This window comes from Gopherus evgoodei, chromosome 7 (genome assembly GCF_007399415.2).
Source record: "Gopherus evgoodei ecotype Sinaloan lineage chromosome 7, rGopEvg1_v1.p, whole genome shotgun sequence".
NCBI lineage: Eukaryota > Metazoa > Chordata > Testudines > Testudinidae > Gopherus > Gopherus evgoodei.
The window spans coordinates 21,445,947-21,466,641 of record NC_044328.1 but is presented as its reverse complement, the minus strand read 5'-3'; the positions used below and the strand labels follow the sequence as shown (position 1 = coordinate 21,466,641).

The following is a 20,695-nucleotide window of genomic DNA, read 5'->3' as shown; positions in this document are numbered from 1 at the left end:
TTGTCAACACTTATAAAATATTAATAATAGTTGTTTGATTCTAATGATAGGAATATCAGACCAATTAGCACTGCAGTGGCTGACACTCAAAGAAAGTTTGATTTTCTGCAAAAGCATAAAGAAATAGAATGCACATCAGAAAGGTTCCATTTGCACCCTTCTGGCCTAGGATGAGGAACAGGTTTTGATACTTTTTAAAAAAAACATATAAAGCCCATTGAAACTTTGGCAGTGATTTTCACTCCTTTACAATCCCAACTGATAATTCAGCACAAGAATTAGGTCCTCACGGTCAAACATAAGTGAGCAAATCAGACAAAAGTTAAATTTTCTCCTGTCATGAACTCATTTTGCTGTATCTGTGGTTGTAATGCATGTGACTTACGTTTAGAGACCCCCAAAGGTGAAGGGCTTCATTGATTTCAACCAACAGAACTAAAATATGCCCTCTTCCCCCAGCTAGGGAAGAAAGTCTGATGTGGGGGCAGCAAAAGCTGCTCATACTAACCCCTGCTCTTCTACCCAGCGTATGGCCCAGGAAGCAATTGATGCTGGCCAAGGAGGGACAAGGGACCCAGGAGATGTGCTCATTCAATAGAGTGGCCTGCTTTCCCTAAGGTGTGAATCCCACTACTAATGCAGATGAACCCACAGGTGCAGAGGGGTTCAAACTTCATCCTATCTAGCACTCATGGTGCTCAATCAGTTGTGTAGTGTGACAGCTTAAACTGCAAATTTCCTTGCAGGGGCTAGTCATGGGTTATGGTGCCTGTCACTGCTTTGTTGATGACCCTCCAGTGACCTGGTGTAAAATGACCTGACGATCTCTATTGAACCAATATCCACATCACAACAAAACCCCCATAATTTGCACCATTGCCAGCTGTCTCAACCAAGGGCCAATGACTGCCTAGGAGTGGAGATAGATCTACCCCATCACCACTCAAGTGATGGTCCCTCAGGACAGAGCTGAGACAGACGGGCAGGGAAGCGTGAGGAAACTAGCACTGATGTTGCTCAGACGTGCCTGTTCTATGTATAAATGGCAACATCAATCTTTGGGCTCCCAGCCTGCCATCTTCCACAAGCCCTAAAGTCAATTAAAAAGAAACTCCTTGCATGTCACTGCTGAGTTTGCCTTAAGCTTCACTTGCACCCAAACACTAATTAAACAATAGGTATGTATTAAGGGAAAGTACAGTAACTTGGACAATTTTTGTATTTATTTGCATGGTTTATCACAGAGGTCGTGAATTCTATTATTAAGAATAGCCTTTTCTATTATAACACCCTGTTTTCGATTGCTCATTCACCATTTGGGCTGAAATTTCCCAGGCTTGGCTTCTGCCTCAAGTTGAATTTTTGGGGGCAAAATATAAACTAATTTGACTGCTACATTCATCAACTTTGGATAGTACCCTACCAATGCAGGCAATTTTTTCCAACTAGAGTTCAAATCTGTATTGTCCTCCAATTTTAGATTTAATATACATAGTGACTAAAGTAAGTATCAGTTGAAACTGAATCTAGCCTGCCTATATTTCTCTGGGGTTGGGTTACTTTATTTTTTTCCCTAGGAGTCCTAGGAAAACAGAGCTTCAAACTCAATGGACTCTCTTATGGTTGAATAAACATTTAAAAAAATGTCAAGGTAAACCAAAAGTTTCATGTTTGTTTTCCTATCTTACTCAACTTTTAAGACTACAAATTTGAGGTCTGGAAAGTCTATTTTTTTACCCTGAACCTACTTTATTTTTGGATATAATTCCACTAACTTGAGCCAAATAAGAAAATGTAAGCCTTTAAATACCATGGAACATGTAGCATAATTGAGCAAAAAGGTCTATGGCTGGACGCTATACATCCTGATGACAGAACAGTAATTATAAATAATATCTAGCTCGTTGGTAGCACTTTACATCCGATTTCAAAGCACTTCACAAAGGAGGCAAGCAAAATTATTACCATTTTACTGATGAAGAAATTAGGGCACTGGAAGGTGAAATGACTTGGCCAAGGTCACCTAGTGGTCCAGTGGCAGAACTGGGAAAAGAACTCATGCCTCTGGATTCATAGTCCAGGACGCAATCCACTAGGCCAGTGGTTCTCAACTAGAGACAGGTGTACCCCTGGAGGTATGCAGACATCTTCCAAGGGGTACATCAACATCTAGATATTTGCCTAGTGTTACAGCAGGCTACATAAAAAGCACTAGCAAAGTAAGTACAAACTAAAATTTCATACGACTTTATGTTTATACTGCTCTGTATACTATACACTGACGTGTAAGTACAATACTTATATTCCAATTGATTTATTATTATTATATCCAATTATTTTACAATTATATGGTAACAATAAGAAAGTAAGCAATTTTTCAGCAATAGTGTGCTGTGATGCTTTTGTATTTTTATGTCTGATTTTGTAAGCAAATAGTTTTTAAGTGAGGTGAAACTTGGGGTACACAAGATAGATCAGACTCCTGAAAAGGGTACAGCAGTCTGGAAAGGTTGAGAGTCACTGTTGTAAACTGCCAATGCTTAGCGTCTCTGAAAACCAAACCATAATGCACCCATTGCTATAGGTACACTGGCACCTCCTGAAAAGCTGTTTGAATTGCTTCTTTTAGAAAAAGAATGCTAAAGTTTTGCTTTAAAAACATAACCAGACGTTCAGGATATAGATAATACAGCCTAAGAGTCGGAGGAGGGCTGCTCCTCTGCAGACAAACCATCAAGCCACAGAGCCAGGGTTTACAAAACTAAAAAAAGCCCAATCCAAAGCCCAGTAAATCAATGGAAGGACTCCCTTTCACTTGAAAGAGTTTGGGATCAGAGTCTTAGAAAAACTCATATGTCAAACAAGATAAAACTCAACAGAGGCCAAAGACCAATTTTATTGGGTGGGGTGGCTTGGAGATCTAAGCGTCACTTCTGGAAGATCAGGATCCCTGAAATTACAGGTCCCAAATGTGGCAGGATTCACTCAGTAATTCCACCAAAGATAGATTTAGCATCACTCAATTTATTGTTTTGAAGACGGAGGGCACAAGAACGATTTTCAGAAAGACCTTATAAACCAGGGTTCTCAAACTAGGGGTTGGGAACCCTCAGGGGGTCACGAGCTGTCAGACTCCACCCAAACCCCTTTACCTCCAGCATTTATAATGGTGTTAAATATATAAAAATGTGTTTTTAATTTATAAGGAGGGGTCACACCCAGAGGCTTGCTATGTGAAAGAGGTCGCCAGTACAAAAGTTTGAGAACCACTTTTTTAAACTATGGTTCTGTCTTCCCCTGCTCCTACAATGACATGAATGTGCTTTTAGCACCTTTTATAAGAGATGGGGATTGACCTAGGGAGGAGGCAATACAAGGGTGAATGGCAGGAGGCGGAGAGCATACAGGGAGCATTGTGTAGCACTGAAGATGCATAGCAGATGGAAGGGACAGCATGTGGTAATGGTGTATAACAACCAGCATACCAGGGGGAGATACATAGTGGGAAACAATGTAAAATGGCGTGTGGCACCCAGTATCCATGGCAGCAGAGGTAGGTGAAATGTGGACTAGTGTGTCGCATTAAGTATGCATGATATGAAGGAGAAGTGAAATGTGGAATGCTGTTTGGTACTCAGGATACATGGCCCGGAAGTCAGGGGGAGGAGAGGTGAAATTGTGCAATGGTGATTGGCACCCCAGGTTCATTTGGGGTGGAATGAAGGGCACGATGAAATGTGAAATGGTGGTATGGCATCCAGGGAACAATGCAGAATGATGTGTGGTACCCAGGATACACATCAGGCCATGTGGAATGGTGTATGGCACCCAGAGTATATGGCAGAGGTGTGAGGAGGAGTTGGAATAGGAGGTGGCACCTAGCACACATTGCAGGGGGCTGAGGGGTAGAGGGAACAGGGTGTGGCACCCAGCATACATTGTGGGGCAGAGAGGAACCGGGGTGTGGCACCCAGCATACATGGGCGGCTGAAGCATGGCATGGTGTATAGCACCCAGGAGAATGGCAGGCAAAGGGGCACGGCGCATGTCACCCAGGCGTGCCCTGCTGGGCTCTCTCTCTCCCAGGCCTGCAGCTCTGCTTCCCTTCCCCTGCACACACAGCTGGGATCCTACGCTCCAAACCCGCGGTAGTTTAGACCCTTTGCCTGGGAGCGGCTGGAAGCAGCGAGAGAAGGGAGCCCGGCAGGACGCCGTGTCCCCTGGCCGAACCTGGCGCTAGTCAAGAAGTGGGCGGCCCCGCACAGCTGCAAGGAGGGAGGGGACGGCCCCTCGCACCATGCCGGGGAAGGGGGGAGGAGAGGGCACTAGCTCTCCTGGCACTTACTTTTCCACAGCTTCTATAGATCCAGGGATGGGAACCCCGCCTCCTTCTCCTCCACCGTCATACAAGACCCCACTGATATCTAGCACCACGCCCTTAATGCCTGCAAGCTGCTTTGCCCACTCAGCCATAGCACGCACAGCCCGGCCTGCGGCTTGCAGCTGGAGCATAGGGTCAATTTCACTCTGCCGAGTCCAGAGCGCTTCCTTCCGCAAGGACCGCTGGGAAATGTAGTTTTTCATTGGTGTTAATTCGTGCAGGAGAAGGCAAAGTGCGGGGGGGAGCGAGGGGGAGATGGAACGGGTGTGGCACCCAGCATACATTGGGGGAACAGGAAATGGGGTGTAGCACCCAGCATACATTGAGGGGGTGAGGGGGAGATGGAATGGTGTATGGTACACAGCATACACTGGGGAGGGGCTGAGGGGGAGGTGGAATGGTGTGTGGCACCCAGCATATATTGGGGGGGGTAAGGGGGAGGTGGAATGGTGTGTGGCACCCAGCATACATGAGGGCAGGGGGAGGGGGAGTTGGAATGGTGTGTGGCAACCAGCATACATTGGGGAGGGGCTGAGGGGGAGGTGGAATGGTGTGTGGCACCCCCGCATACATTCGGGGGGTGAGGTGGAGGTGGAATGGTGTGTGGCACCCAGCATACATTGGGGAAACAGGAAATGGGGTGTGGCACCCAGCATATATTGGGGGGATGAGGGGGAGGTAGAATGGTGAGTGGCACCCAGCATACACTGGGGAGGGGCTGAGGGGGAGGTGGAATGGTATGTGGCACCCAGCATACATTGGGGAGCAGCTGAGGGGGAGGTGAAATGGTGTGTGGTACCCAGCATACATTGGGGGGAGGGAAAGGGGTGTGGCACCCAGCATATATTGGGAGGGTGAGGAGGAATGGTATGTGGCACTCAGCATACATTGGCGGGAGGGGAAATGGGGTGTGGCACCCAACATGCGGTGAGGGGGAGGTGGAATGGTGTGTGGCACCCAGCATACATTGGGAAGGAGCTGAGGGGGAGGGGGAATGGTGTGTGGCACCCAGCATACATTGGGGGGGATAAGGGGAGGTGCTGTGTGCTCTGACTGTAATTTTAAAAGGCTGCAAAAAGCAGGGCAAGGAAAGAAACAATTTACAATTATTTATAATATTATCTTGCTTTTATTATTTTCATGGAAGGTTGCAGATTGCCAACCATGGAAACTGACATCCTCTACTTCTCCACACAATGTGGGCCGCAGTGGAAGCTTCTCCTTACCGCTATTCCTCAATTCTCTAGTGAAGGGACCGCCTCCAGGGAAAAGAAGGCAGCTGAATCACAGTCTCCATACCTATTCACTCCTTGGCTTCTGGGATGAGATTGTATACAAGAGAACCCATTAAATTGATAAGAGAAAGATTAAACCATGTGACAGATGTTAGCCATGTTGCTTGATGTTCGTCCATCGTTGTCAATGAAGACAACAACTCATTCGTTCGATGACCAGCCTCTGTGCGTCCGAAGATGACTATCAGTCCAATTCGGGCATGGAATGTCCTGTCACACGTCAGGCAGACATGTGATGGCATTGTCGATGATGTGCGGGCAGCTGTGGATTTGCACAGCTCACGCTTTCTTTCAGCCTCAGCAGTACGCTTCGCCTCAGAGGTATTACTGCCTGTGTAATAAACAGATAGTCAAGGGTTAATAGAACAGAAGTACTTCATGTCTCTTTTGCCTGTAAAGGGTTAAGTTCAGTGAGTCTGGCTGTCGCCTGACCAGAGGACCAATCAGGGGACAGGATACTTTCAAATCTTGAAGGAGGGAAGTTTTTGTGTGTGCTGTTAGATTTTGGTTGTTGTTCACTCTGGGGGTTCAGAGGGACCAGAGGTGCAACCAGGTTTCTCTCCAATCTCTCCAATACAGGCTCTTATAAGTTCAGAATAGTAAGTACTAGGTAGATAAAGTGAGTTAGGCTTATGTTTGTTTTCTTTATTTGCAAATGTGTATTTGGCTGGAAGGAGTTCAATTTGTATTTTGCTGAAAGGATTTTAATATGTACTTGTATACTTAGGCTGGGAGGGTATTCCCAGTGTCTATAGCTGAAAGACCCTGTACCTATTCCATTTTAAATTTACAAAGATAATTTTTACTGTTTTTTCTTTCTTTAAGTAAAAGCTTTTCTTGTTTAAGAACCTGATTGTTTTTTTATTCTGGTGTGGGACCCCAGGGGACTGGGTCTGGATTCACCAGGGAATTGGTGGGGAGAAAGGAGGGAAGGGAGAGAGAAAGGTTAATTTTCTCTCTGTGTTAGGATTACTTTCTCTCTCAGGGAGAGTCTGGGAGGGGAGAGAGAAGGAGGGGGGAAGGTGAATTTTCCTCTCTGTTTTAAGATTCAAGGAGTTTGAATCACAGTAATCTTCCAGGGTAACCCAGGGAGGGGAAGCCTGGGAGAGGCAACAGTGAGGAAAAGGGTTTACTTTCCTTGTGTTAAGATCCAGAGGGGATCTTGGGGGTCCCCGGGCAAGGTTTTGGGGGGACCAGAGTGTATCAGGCACTGTAATTCCTGGTTGGTGGCAGCGCTACAGGTTCTAAGCTGGTAATTAAGCTTAGAGGAATTCATGCTGGTACCCCATCTTTTGGACGCTAAGGTTCAGAGTGGGGATTTATACCATGACAGCCTGTGTGAATGAGGCTGCGCCATGCTGGACGGTTCAGTGCGAGGGTTTCCCATGTGCCGGTGTTGATCTCGAGAGACTTCAGAGAGGTCTTCAGCATGTCCTTGAACCGCTTCTTTTGTCCTCCATGGGAGCGCTTTCCCTGGGTGAATTCTCCTTAGAAGAGCTGTTTAGGAATGCACTCGTCTGACATTCTCACGACATGTCCGGCCCATCTGGTCTGGGCTCTCATCAGCAGTGTGTGAACTGACGGCAGACTGGCTCTGGTAAGGGCTTCAGTATCGGGCACTTTGTCCTATCATCTGATTTTTAGAAACTTTCGCAGACAGGAAATGTGGAAGTGATTGAGCCTTCGATAGACAGTCCACGTCTCGCAGGCGTACAGCAGAGTTGGAAGCACCACTGCTCGGTAGACCTTCAGCTTCGTTGGTAGGCTGATCCCTCGATGTTCCCAGACGTTGGAGCGCAATCGGCCAAATGCAGAGCTGGCTTTAGCAATTCTGCAGTTTACTTCATCATCGATTGACACTGCTCGGGAAAGGGTACTGCCCAGGTACGTGAAGAGGTCCACTGCCTGAAGTCTCTGTCCATTTACAGTGATGGATGGTTCTGAGTACGGAGCGTGGGGAGCTGGCTGGTGCATGACCTCCGTCTTCTTGATGTTAATGGTGAGACCGAAGTTGTTGCATGCAGATGAAAACTTGTCCATACTGGCTTGCATTTCTGACTCTGTACTAGCATTCAGAGCACAATCATCAGCAAAAAGAAAGTCTCCAAGCACAGTTTCCTTCACCTTGGTGATGGCACGCAGTCGCCTCAGATTGAATAGTTTCCCATCAGTTCTGTACTTCAGGCCTACTTCTTCATTGCAGTGTTGAAAGGCATCAGTCAGAGTGGCAGAGAATATCATGCTGAACAAAGTAGGTGCTAAAACACACCCTTGCTTGACGCTGTTGGTGACTGGGAAGGCCTCAGATGTTTCACCGTCATCCAGGACACGAGCCATCATACCGTGATGAAATTGACGTACCATTCGTATGAATCTATCTGGACAGCCGAATTTCGACATGATCCTCCACAGGCCCTGGCAACTGACAGAGTCAAACGCTTTTGTGAGGTCCACAAAAGTTGTGTAGAGTTCATGATTCTGCTCTTGACATTTCTCCTGTAGCTGATGTGCAGCGAAGATCATGTCAATAGTCCCACGTCCCTTGCGGAAGCCGCACTGTGATTCTGGCAGTAAGCCCTGCTCCAGGTGAGTAATCAGTCGGTTCAACAGAACCCATGCAAGAACTTTCCCTGCTGTAAAGAGCAGCGAGATTCTGTGATGATTGTCGCATACCTGGCGATTGCCCTTCCTCTTGTAGAGGTGCACGATGGACGCATCTCTAAATTCCTGTGGAATGGATCCCTGCTTCCAGAAGGACTGAAACAGCTCAGTGAGTTTCCATAGCAGCACGGGTCCACCGACTTCGTACACCTCTGGTGGTATGGCATCTGACCCTGGGGCTTTGCCACTTGACAGCTGGTTGATGGCTTTCTTCACTTCGTCCTCTTCTGGTGAAGCATCCATGGAGTCATTGACTGCAACCTGGGGCATCTTGTCAATGGCCTCATCAGGTTGGGGCAGTTGAGAACTGCTTCAAAATGTTCAGCCCATCTCTGGAGAATCTGTGTCATTTCTGTAAGGAGCACAGTGCCATCAGAGTTCAGGAGGGGAAAGTTCCCAGAAGACTGTGGACCATAGAGTGTGTTGAGGGCTTCATAGAACTGCTTATAGTCGTTCCTGTCCACATACGCCTGTATTTTGTCTGCTTTGGCGCTCAGCCACAAGTCCCACATTTTGTGCAGTCTGTTCTGTACTGTTCTGGGAGCGCTGATAAAGGCAGTCTTCTTTGCCGCTGAGGATGGATTGTTCTGATATGCACGATGCAGGTGGTGCTTCTCAGCAAGTAAGGCCTGGATTTCTGCATCATTTTCATCAAACCAGTCTTGCCACCTGCGTGTAGAGGGCCCCAGTACTTTCGATGAAGCTGTATGGGCAGTGTTGCGGAATTGCTCCCAGTCTTTCTCAGCGTCATCCTCAATATGAAGATCAGCAAGCTCATTCTCTAGGTCTTCCGCTAGATTTTCAGTGATGCGGCTGTTCTTCAGCTTCAACACGTTGATCCTTTTGAGAGCCTTACAGCCTTGTGGTCGTCTCTTCGGCATGATACAGAGCTTCACTTTGGATACTATGAGCCTGTGATCCGTCCAACAGTCAGCGCCGCACATAGCTTTTGTAACCCTGACATCTTGTCTGTCCCTTCTCCTGATGATGACATAGTCGATCAGATGCCAGTGCTTGGAACAGAGATACATCCACGAAGTCCTGTTACTGGTAGGAAGGCGGAAGACCGTATTGGTGATTAGAAGGTCATGTGCTGCACAAGTTTTCAGCAGTAACAGGCCATTGCTGTTACACTTTCCCACTCCATTTTTCCCGATGACTCCTTCCCAGGCTGCAGCATCGCATCCGACTCTTGCGTTAAAATCGCCAAGCAGGATCAGCTTGTTTGTGCAGTGCACTGATGATAGCAGAGCATCTAGTTCTTTGTAGAATTTATCCTTCACATCCTCTGGGTTGGTCATTGTGGGAGTGTATGTGCTGATCAAAGTAGCTTGTTTTCCTTTTTGAAGTGGAAGCTGCATTGACATGAGTCAGTCATTCACACCCTTGGGGGGACTGGCAAGTTTCCGAACAAGATGATTCTTGATGGCGAAGCCAACTCCACATTCGCAACGCTCATCACTGCTGCGGCCACTCCAGAAGAATGTATAGCCTCTGCTTGACTCGGACAGCTGTCCTTCATTAGCAAGGCGAGTTTCGCTAAGGGTTGCAATGTCAATGTTGTAGCGTGCAAGCTCTCTGGTGACAAGTGCTATTCTTCTCTCAGGTCTGTCTGCCGTGATGTTGTCCAGTAGCGTGCACACATACCATGTGCCAATGGTGATCGGTGTCACTCTAAGTTTTGTTTTTGTTCGACCACTTTTGTGGGATTCCCACCAGCCGCCGTATGCTGGCCAGGGTAAGGTGAAGCAGGCAATGTTTAGGGCACCTTTTCTAGCCCCCTCCTCATTCTACGGAAGTGAGTAGTGCAATCCTGAATAGGGCTGCTCAGTCGCTCAAGAAGACGCCGAGCTCCACTGCTGCTTCGGTCAGTGAGGAACGACCATTATACCTGAGCCGCCTGCATGCAGGTCCGCGGCTACAGCTCCCAGTGTATCCACACCTGCTGCTTCGTCGCTCGCCCCATCGCCACAGGACTTGATATGATGTGATATGATATGATGTCGAGACTTGCGTGTGACTTGGATTAAAGTGAGGGAGTGTTGCGTGACGTCAACCTCGCTCTCTCTTCCCAGTTCCTATCTGTATCCAGGGGCAGGACAAGAGTCGAGACGGCTGGAGAGAGGGCAGGGTGCAGTGGATGACCAGGACACCTACGTGTCTTGTCGTGCTCTTGAGAGTTCCACAACGCGTGCGGTCACCTCCTTCCTGACCGTTGAATCAGGTTTCCTCAGTCAGCTGGATCCAGGCCCCAACTCACGAGGGTCTCAGACTCATCGGCTACCCTCACCTGGGTTAGCTTGCCAGTCGAGACGGTTTCCGGGGTGTGGCCGCTGTCGCATGCTGACAGCTACTTGGAGCCACAGGTGAGAGCTGGGTGTCAAGTGGGGACCAAAGTGGATGAGCTACTCCTAGGAGTACGACTGCTCCCCCATCAGAGGTACTACCCCTCCCTCACAACCCCACAGTTGTTTGTCATGTTGCTTAATGCACTACTGGAAGGGGCTCCAATACTATGGGGTTGAGGATGGTATAAGAACCAGAATAGAATAGAACAGAATAAAATAGACATATTGCTATAATGAACAGAATTTGCATCTGTAGTTACCAGTAACAAACAGTTGAGTAAATGAGTGGCCAGCATAATAAGGAGTGTTTTGAATAAAGAGAAAATTCCAAAGTATGTACACACTATGAAAGCTGCTCTTTTGCTCAGAGCAAATGTTAACACTTCTTCAATGTTTCACGATAAACTCATTGGGACACTAACTTACTGGAAAAAAATCCTCCATTCTAAGAAATATGCATGCCACTGTTGAGTCAGACGCTGCCAGTAGTAACAATGGCGCACACTTATTTTTAAAAGTGTAGTTTTGTTTGTCTTCTGTGGGAATATTCCATGATCCTGAAAATGTTGCCACAAAAGTGTCTTGGATTTTGATTTTGAAAACATGGTCACCTTCACATTAGGGCCTCAGTTTTCAAAAGTGCTCTCTAATTTTGGGGGCCTCAGTTTTTGCCTGACTTAGGCACATAGAGCCTAATTTTCAGAGGCACTGTGCACTGAATTCAGTAGAAGGACTCAGTGTAAATATGGGTTGCTAGTTTGGATCCCATTTGTTTTACTGACTGCTTTTTAAGCTGAGAATTTGCAGCACAGGCATATTACCATGCACATTTTTGCAGTTTAGTAGAGATTTGATGTAAGTATAAAATGGGACCCATAGAGAGCATATTTATTTTAACTGAGCCTGTGTTGATCGAAAAAGTAGCAGAAAGCCCGGCAAGACCATTTTGACCCAGCCAAAATACAGACTAAGCTGTACCTTACAAAGTTTGTGCCTTTATATACAGTACATCCCACTACCTCATAGAAACAATTGAAAAAACACTAGCCTGCACATAAAGAATTGGACTAATCCTCACTATTTTATAATCATGGGTAAGATTTTATCAGTTGTGTTCCAGCCTTACCAATAATATTGTTTTCCCCTTGATACAATGCAGATAGTTTTTGTTCTTAATACTATCAATAGCCTGCCACAATTCACATAATATATAAGAAACTGTGTTGGAATTATAGTCCACTTTGTTTTGAAAAAAAATCAGAGTAGCCTTGGCACCACTGATTTGCATCACTGCTTCTGGAATAGCCTCTGGCTTCTCCTTACAGATAATATCTAAACAGTGAAATTCATTAAATAGACCCAGAAATGGATCAGGTTATTTAAAACAACATCGCTAATGGTGCAATATCTCAGCTGTCCACACTGATAGTGAACATTGTCTTGGATAGTGTTATCAGTCCAGGACACCCGCTATGAATATTGATCCAGAGCTTGTTACAGCCATCACTTGCCGTCAGGACAGGTCAGGGTTGAAACCTACCTAGCATCAAAGCAATTTAAAGACAGCACTCAGACTGAATTTTAATACCCAAGCTGAGAAATGAACCAACTTCAAGCAAACAGTTAAGACTAATATTTGTGTGTGTGCACATGTGTATGTTAAACTGACAATATGTGAAGGTATCTGCTACCTCAAAAATTTGTATGTTAAAGAATTCCATTACTACAATTCACCTTTTACAATTGTACAGCCACAATATTAAAATATATCCACAAGGATTTTCTCTTCCAAAATAAGGCCCTGATCCTGCAAAGGCCTATGCATGTGCTTTAAGTTAAGTTAATGCATACATGGAGCAGAGGAATATCTACATATCACAGCATCTGTAATAGCATCATAATTGTTTCTAAGTAATTCATTACACCACAGTTACTAGGAGTAGCGTGTTGAGTTTTAAAGAGGATCATATTTCATACATATTGATAAGAAATATTTAAAGGTCAGTGTCTATTTTCCTTAGTTGATCACACTAAGAATGATATCCATAAGCTGTGACTATTACTCTTCCCCTTCTTTCCTTTTCCTACTCCCTTCTTCCTTACCTCTATCCCAATTTAAAAAAAATATACAATCTAAGTATCTAACAAAGCAGTGCCAATTCTTTACTAGGTTCATCTGTCCCTACCCTTTGTCTGTTTGTACCTTTAGATTGGAAGCCCTTCAAGTCAAAGATTGTCTCTTTTTTATGTTTGTATAGTGCTCAGCACAGTAGAACACCACACTAATTGTTGCATTTGGGCACTGCCATAATATAAAGGATGATAATAAATAATCATAATATTCTGTAATTTGATTCCTGCAAGTCTTCATCTTTTTTGTCTCTGTTTCTTCCTATTCAATTATTTTAGGTTCTGTGATATCAAAATGGAAATTAAGGGTCAGATTCTGCCACTGTTAATTTCATTACCTTAGTACTGTTGTATTTTGTTTTGTTTTATTTCTTTATATTTAACAATAATTGTATCCATAGAGAAGCTCTGAGCACCCTAAAAATAATTAATTTCAATGGAACAATTGGCAGTGTAAGATATTACTCAACATGAATAAGGGTGGTAGAATCAATGCATATCACAGTGCAAAATACATGTTAACAAGATGATTCCCAAATACAGACAACATTAATATTGCCATCCCCAAATCCTTCACCCACAAATAATATTCCTTTTTCCAATGTTCATCCTGATTTGTCAGGTCAAATGCAAATGCCAGAGTGTGAGAAGAATATCCACCTTATAGATACAGTACACAGAGTTTAGTTAGTGTGAAGTTTAAAAAATATATAGCTCTGTGATTGCTTGAACTGGTTATGGGGACTCCCCCCATCCCTAGTCGTGGTCCCGTCAGACCAGGGGGATGGCACACTGGCTGAGTGGTATAGAGAAGCATGCCCTGCTTTTGCCAGCCCTCTACCTGTTTTATATATAAATAGAGCATTTTATTCTCCTGTAGAATAGGAGTCATTTCCATTGAGAGTTATTCGTGTCCTGTGGTGGGGGAGAATCAAGCCATCACCTTAATCTGCCGATAGAGAGAGAGAGAGAGAGCAAGCATGATTATAACCTCTTGTTCAATACGGTAGTATATAAATATTTATTTCTGCCACTGACTTGGTGTGTGAGCTTAGGTAACTCACTCACCTCACTTGTGCCTCAGCTTCCTCATCCATAAAAGAGGAATCATATATACTCCATAGGGGTACTGTGAGGATTAATTAGCTCGGACCCAATGCTGCCCTTCATGCAGTGTGGTGAAATAGGGGCTGATCCCAAACCCACTGGGGCTAATGGCAAGACTCTCTTTTACTCCAGTAGGTTTTGGGTCAGACCCATAGTTTTTGTCACTGATGTCAATGCCACAACCCTCAAGGAATTCAATGAGTGCGAGATCTCATTCTTAATCTTTGAACCACATAAGTGCTTAATATTTTTCTGGGCCTTTTTAAAACAGAAGGCGCAATCCTGCATACTTTGCAAACTCCCAGTGACTTCACTGGGAACTTTGGATACACAAGGAATGCAGGAGCAAGCCCTTAGATCTAAAGGTGGTTTATACTGTACTCTGTGCTAGGTAGTAACATAATAATGCTGGAATAACAGAAGCCATATTGCTCAAGAAAATTTGACCATGCTGTATGAAGATAATATATATTTAAATAGTAATAAGCTAAGCCCTGTGTTTTGTCTGTTTAATTATTAACATTCTTGAATTTTAAAAGATGCTACTTGGATCACTCTTACATTAGTCTGTTCTCATATTTGACTTATTTTACTTTCTCCTGAGGCTGTAAAACAGGTTCAGTCCCTCCTTCGCTGAATGCTGAAGGTAAAATCCCAGCTAGTAGATGGTTTGCATTATAGAGGATTTTAGCAGGGAAATTGGTAGGTGTTTTAGAGCCTGGATGAATACTGCAGCAGGCAAGGGGTGGAGAAGTGACCGTTTGAATGAGAAATGCTAAAAGGACATTGCTGCTTTAAAAGCTCATTTACAATGCCAGCTGGGTATAGGAGGCCTAGAGCTATAATGAGGTGGTTTCTCCTCCTCTTCCTATTTCATACCTGCTAAGACAATATTAATTGCTAACCTATTGCTCCATAACAAAATCGAGAGGGGTTGGCAGTTCAGAAGGTTGCGGGAGGGGCGGGGAAAGGAGATCATTAGCCTCCCAGTGCTATTTCCGGATGGATGGTCCTTGAAAAACCTTCTAATTTGCCTTTAAAAGATGTCATGTCATGTCCCAGGCTGCAACCTGTTCGGCCTACGAGGGGTGTGATATGTTCCCAAACCGCAAAGAGACTTACCCTGTGAACTGATTGCTTAGAAATCCTTTAATTCCTTGCACTCTGGGGATAGTGAGTTCTCTTTTACTGACGTCTCCGTTCGTGCACCATTGTCAATTAAAATACCTTTTTTGAATCAACGTATTTCAGTGGGTTTTAAAATCGGTGTGCAATGAAACTCCCGTAGGATAACCTCGCTATTAGAACCTTTTCTGCTACAAAGGCGTGTGTAGGGTCGAGGCGATTTTGGCCGGCAAAGGGGGCTGGTGGGCCTGAAGTGGTCCATCGGAGGGCTGAAAGCATTGCAATGGCTATGCACTTTCCCCACTCATACTGCGAATCCAGGTCAGATCTGGAGTGGAGATTTTCGAAGCAATGAGGTTTTCTGCACCTGAGAACGTGCGGCAGCGGTACACTTTGTATACACATTGTTACAAAGTGTTGCCGTTCCCCCGTGGCCTCTAAGGAAAGGGCACACGTTATGCATGTTGGTACTGCGATGTCCAAAGTACTAGGTTAAAACAAGACTACGTCATTCATTTCTAAGTGGAGCCAAAGAGTCCCCCAAATCAAACATCTGTGCTCCTCTGGGATTTTAACCCACCGTCTTCAGGGGTTAACCGTGCCCCCCCCCCCCATGACACGTTACTCTAGGAGACACGTCTCGCTCACACCACACACACACAAGCTGCGTCTGTGAGATCCAACCGGTGGCTCTTGCCTTAATGACACTGGTGCAGCTTTCAAAGACCCCATCCGAAGGCAGCCTGCGCTGCTCTCTCCACGTGGCTGGGGCAGCCAGGCTGGCCGGAAAGCGGAGAAAGTGCCAATGGCTGCGCAGCCCCCTCCTCTGCCCCCACCCCCACTTCCAACCCTTTCGCTTTCCAAGCCTGCATCCTCCTCCTAGCCCGAAGCAGAGGAGACGCTTCACTCCAGAAGGACATCTGCAAAGAGCAAGCTTGCTCACCTCAGGACTCTTCCTCCTACGGACAGCGTCCCCGGGGGATCTAACCTGCGGCGAGCAGGACTGAAAGCCACGCATCGACCGAAGGCATCTTTGGCATCACGTCTCTCCTCGCTGCGAGCCGTTGGCCAATTGTCCGTGCATTTGTCTGGGGGCACCACGACTCTCTCGGGATCTTTGAGGGGGGAATGCTGGAATGTCAGGACAGTGGGGCCAAGGTGGCCCCCATCCATCATAAAATCTCCTTCTCCATCTTAGACATCCTGGATCCCCAGAAATTTACCAGGAAAAGCAACCCGGCTGCACAGAGCCGGGGCAGCATCTCGCATTCAGGAGAGCCAGAGAAAAGTTTTGGCAGAGTTGAAGTAGAAAAGGATACCGCGAATCAAAGGAGCAGCAGGGATACACTAGAGGCATATGGTAGGAATGCATTCAATCTGCGTGGTTATTTTCAAACAAATTAATAAGAAACAGTGTCCTGTCTATCAGCTGAAAGGGGTCGGGTCCATAAATGGTGCGCGCACTCTAAAACAAATTGGATTAAAAGCAATGAGGATTCTGTTTTAGCGTGTTTGCGAGGTGTTTAGCTGGTGCGCAGGAAGAGGTCATGGAACAGGCAACAGAATGGGTCCGTATTTTGTTTAAAACCTGATGATTAAAAAAAAAGCGAGTTGACTGTCTCGTTTTGATGCTGAACTATTTGAGCACCTGAATTAGAATGAGAGCAGAGCCAGGACTCCCACAGGACAGCCATACATTGCTGATGAGCATAAGTCAAAATTGGCTCCTGCAGCCTGTGTCAGCGATGGACACGGAGATATTCATTAACCCCTTCCGCAGAATGTTTCCAAAGGCAGGGAGGCAGCAGCGGGAAGCCGCTCCTGGGGTGGGTACATGTCACTTTTAAGAAGTTGCCATGGAAAACTGCTTTGGGAGAAGGGTCATTAGGTGCAGATTTCCTTGAGCCGTGACCCTGCTTGGGTCACCGCTTATACTGCAGCGCCCCCAGGTCTGATGGGAAACCAAAAGTTAGATGCAATTGTTTTCGACTCCAGCTTGTTGGCGGGCCCTGATTGGCACTGGGACAGCCAGGCTGGATAATTGTTCAAATCGTCCTCACAAGAGGATGCCTTAGCTCCCCATTGATCGATATCCTATTACTGACTCCTGCATATCTCCTTCCCACAGCTTGCAGTGCCAACTTCAAACCTCTTTCCCCCGCCTGATCCTAATATTGTTCGATTAAAACTTACCTTTAATAGATGACATCTATCGATCCGCCCCTCACAAATCTGAAACTCTATTAGCACGGTGGGGAAGAGCAGATGGAAAGGGGGAGGGGATTTTGGTCTCTTTAAAGGGGACTTTAATAACTTCTTTAATTGGCCAGAGATCCATACCGTCGCACACAAACGAGTTTCGCACAGCTTGGAGCACATAAAGGGTTTATCATATTAGACAGTCAGGTTTTTCTTAAAGGGCAAATGATCATTTTTAAAAAACTCTGATTTTTAAATAATGTTTTAGGAGGGAAGAAAATCCTAAGTTTTCTCCCGTTCTAAAGCCGGATCGGAAAGAAGAGCCCCTTTAAATTGCTCATTCTGGGGGCAGAAGGGGAGGGGTGTCTTTTGCAAGCCGAGTTTAATAAACAAATGTGGAATTGACATCAGCCGGCAGCAGGCGCCTGCCCCAGCCGCGCGTGTCCCCGGTGACACAGATGCGTGCGGAGAGCAGCTGGCGGGAGGGGAGCGCTGGCGCAGGTCAGCTTGGATCAGCGGCAGGCGCAGGGATGTGGCAGGGGAAGGGCTCGTTCTGTCACTCTGATCAGCCCCCTTCTTTCCCTTAGATGCCAACTCCAAGGGAGAGAGCGAGGCGGCGTCCACCCTGGAGGGCTTCGCGTGCGAGGAGGAGGAGCCAGAGCCGGCCCCGGGACCAGACCGGAGCCAGCCCGCAGCAGCCCCACCGCGCTTGCACGACTTCCCCGGCTCGCAGGATCCGGAGGAGAGAGACAATCCCGGCTCCCCGCGAGCCTGCAAGCGGCGCCGCGCCGAGCCGAGCTGCGCCAAGCCCCGGCGGGCCCGGACGGCCTTCACGTACGAGCAGCTGGTGGCCCTGGAGAACAAGTTCAGGGCCACCCGCTACCTGTCGGTGTGCGAGCGCCTCAACCTGGCGCTGTCGCTCAGCCTGACCGAGACCCAGGTCAAAATCTGGTTCCAGAACAGACGGACCAAGTGGAAGAAGCAGAACCCCGGGGCGGACGGGGCGGTGCCGCCGGCAGCCAGCGCCGCGGCGCCCCCATGCGGAGCAAGCGGCGGCAGCCCCAGCCCGCCGGGCCCCAGCGCCCTGGCCTTCCAGACTTTCCCCTCCTACCCCGCCGCCAATGTCCTCTTCCCAGCGGCTGCTCCCCTGCCCCTGGCCGCGGCGCCCTTCCTCAGCCCGGCCTACCTGGCCCCCTTCTACACCCCGCACCTCTAAAGAGCCCGCCCGACAAGTTCCAGCCTTCCCCAGCCTCCGCGGCCCTGGGCTGGGGGCTCAGCACGTGGGTGTGCCAGGGGCGTTCACAACCCCCGCGATCCCCTCCCCTCCCGGGGGGATCTCAGCCCCTTAGCCAGCACCCCGCCCCGTGAACACCCGCCGCAGGAACAGACAGCGCCTTTGCCATCGCAGGGAGTGTCCCTCCCGCCCCTTAGCCGGCTCCCCCTTTCCCACGGCTGGAAGGAATGGCAGAGGGACGCAGGGCGACTGGCAGAGCACCCGCGCTCTGTTGGTGGAGGTCCAGTGGTTGCTGTCTATGGGAACGTGCAGTCAGAAGCTAGGGGAGACTGCCCGTATGCAACACGGACTTTGGAAACTGGAGAACTTTAATAGAACGTGCATTGCACTACGCTCAGGTTTGCCATCTTCCCACGTGTTTGGTATGTTAAAGCATCCTTCTCCAGCATAGTTTACGCCCGATCTTGGTCCCACCACGACGAATGGGAGTTTTGCAACTGGCTTCCGTGGGAGCCAGGGTCGGGCTGCTCCCGTTAATCCCTTTAAATTGATGGATATCTATGAGCAGAGCAGCCGCGCTTCTGTAAAGGCATATTTGAGTTCAAGTGTAGTTTGTGGCATGTAATGATTGATTTCTTAGATTATACTCCACACTTGTGCTGCGCTATATCTTTGGATAAACAAGAATAAAGGTCCTAATATACATAGATAAACGATTGTGACAAACCAAACAGGTGGAACGTTCAGATGCAGACATTAAGTGGTCCAAATATTTATACATACATATATCATTAAATATTTTTCCTCATTAGGCTCCAGAGTTCAAATGTACATTGGTTGCATGGTAATTTAAAGTGTAAGAAGTTGATTTTTTTTCTAGTCTTGACAGAAGCATGTTTTCTTGGGGGTGGGGGTAACCATTGGATTTTATTAGCATATTTGAGATGTAATCATAGGCATAAGAGATGGAAAAGATAACCCTCTTTATATTTACTGTACCTAACACTAATTCTCGCAGGTTTCTCTCCTGAAGTTTCCTTTAAAAACATTTCTCTTTGTAAGTTGGCTTGGCAGGGCATACCCCATAACCTGAAAACTCAGAAACTTTGCCACTAGTTACTGTTGCTTTTATATGAATGAGCCTGATAAGAACTAAAGATGCCCCTATGCCCCACTTTTATCTCTGGAGATCAGTTACCTGTTTCAGGTGGGTAATACAACCTTATAAAGGGCCAATTGCTGTAACCTTTAAAATCATGTTAGAAATCCTATTGACTTCAAGGGTGCTGCACTGGGCTTGAAAATTGAAAGCCAGGTGTCTGACATCCCAAGAAATTAATGAAGAGAGTTTGCTAGTGGGAATAGAAAAGTACTACTGCTTACTGCTGCTTGAAACCTTAGTTCTGTAATTGTGAGGCAGGGTGTGGGAAACCAGGCTGACACATGAGGAAGTCTCCAATTATTGGGGATATACCTGCTACCTCTCTACCTTTCATTTCCACTGACTTCGGTGGGCTTTGGATCAGGCTTTAGATCAAAAGAGCTTTTTTCTGCAATTATTATTTTAATAACACATAATTAATGCCAAATGAGGTAGAAACCATACATCAGAGAAAAGTATTACATTCTTATTTTTAAAAGGGGTGGTTGTGGTAGAAAATATTTAAAGTGCAGAGCTTCCAGTATGTAGTGCACTCTTTTCCATAACAGAGGAATCTGATTTTTTTAAAGGATTTGTGAGGAAAATCACGTCATCTTCATCATTACAAGCACCACAACGAAAAAAGAATTTTAGCTGGGGGCTTATCCATCCCTGAACTGCCAGGAAGTAATTGGTTCACAAAAATCTGTCTCATGCAGTTTGCACAAATTACTGCAACATGTTGTTCAAGAACGTATCTCTTCAGTGTCATGATGCTTAAAGTGCACATTGGCTTTCCAACCAAAAAGATAGCTGGTGAGTCCTATCTATCTATAGGTGTGTTTGTCTAAATAAAGCAGTTTTAAAAATAATACTTTGTTTAATTGTTCTTAATAATTCTCAGATGAAATTATTTTCCTTTTGTGGGTATTTTTCTCCCCAGGGTCCAAACCTATATAATGCCTTGCAAAACTAACCTGGCCATGACTTCAGGGAGAATCCTAAAACTCCTTGGTTCCCTAGCCATCATTTTCAGTTCTGTAAAACCCATGAACCCTCTAGCGGCCAGATAGA

At 46.4% G+C, this 20,695-nt stretch overlaps 2 protein-coding genes and 1 pseudogene across 5 annotated transcripts in view; 1 reads left to right on the top strand and 2 right to left on the bottom strand.

The window, feature by feature from the left end:
- Nucleotides 1-4,526, bottom strand: part of LHPP (phospholysine phosphohistidine inorganic pyrophosphate phosphatase) — a 168,362-nt gene extending 163,836 nt beyond the window's left edge. For all 4 annotated transcript variants that reach the window (XR_004001364.1, XR_004001365.1, XM_030570643.1 and 1 more), the window contains exon 1: nucleotides 4,346-4,526. Coding sequence is in view for 2 of the 4 variants with exons in the window: in XM_030570643.1 (XP_030426503.1) it covers nucleotides 4,346-4,512 (167 nt within the window). In the remaining 2 variants the exon portion in view is untranslated. The remainder of the gene's footprint in view (nucleotides 1-4,345) is intronic.
- Nucleotides 4,527-5,684: 1,158 nt separating this feature from the next.
- Nucleotides 5,685-10,679, bottom strand: LOC115654512 (annotated as a pseudogene).
- A 5,496-nt stretch (nucleotides 10,680-16,175) lies between these two features.
- Nucleotides 16,176-20,472, top strand: NKX1-2 (NK1 homeobox 2). Its single transcript, XM_030569705.1, has 2 exons — nucleotides 16,176-16,407; nucleotides 17,834-20,472. The coding sequence occupies exons 1-2, from the start codon at nucleotides 16,176-16,178 to the stop codon at nucleotides 18,460-18,462; spliced, it is 861 nt and encodes a 286-aa protein (XP_030425565.1). The 3' UTR covers nucleotides 18,463-20,472.
- The last annotated feature ends 223 nt before the right edge of the window (nucleotides 20,473-20,695 follow it).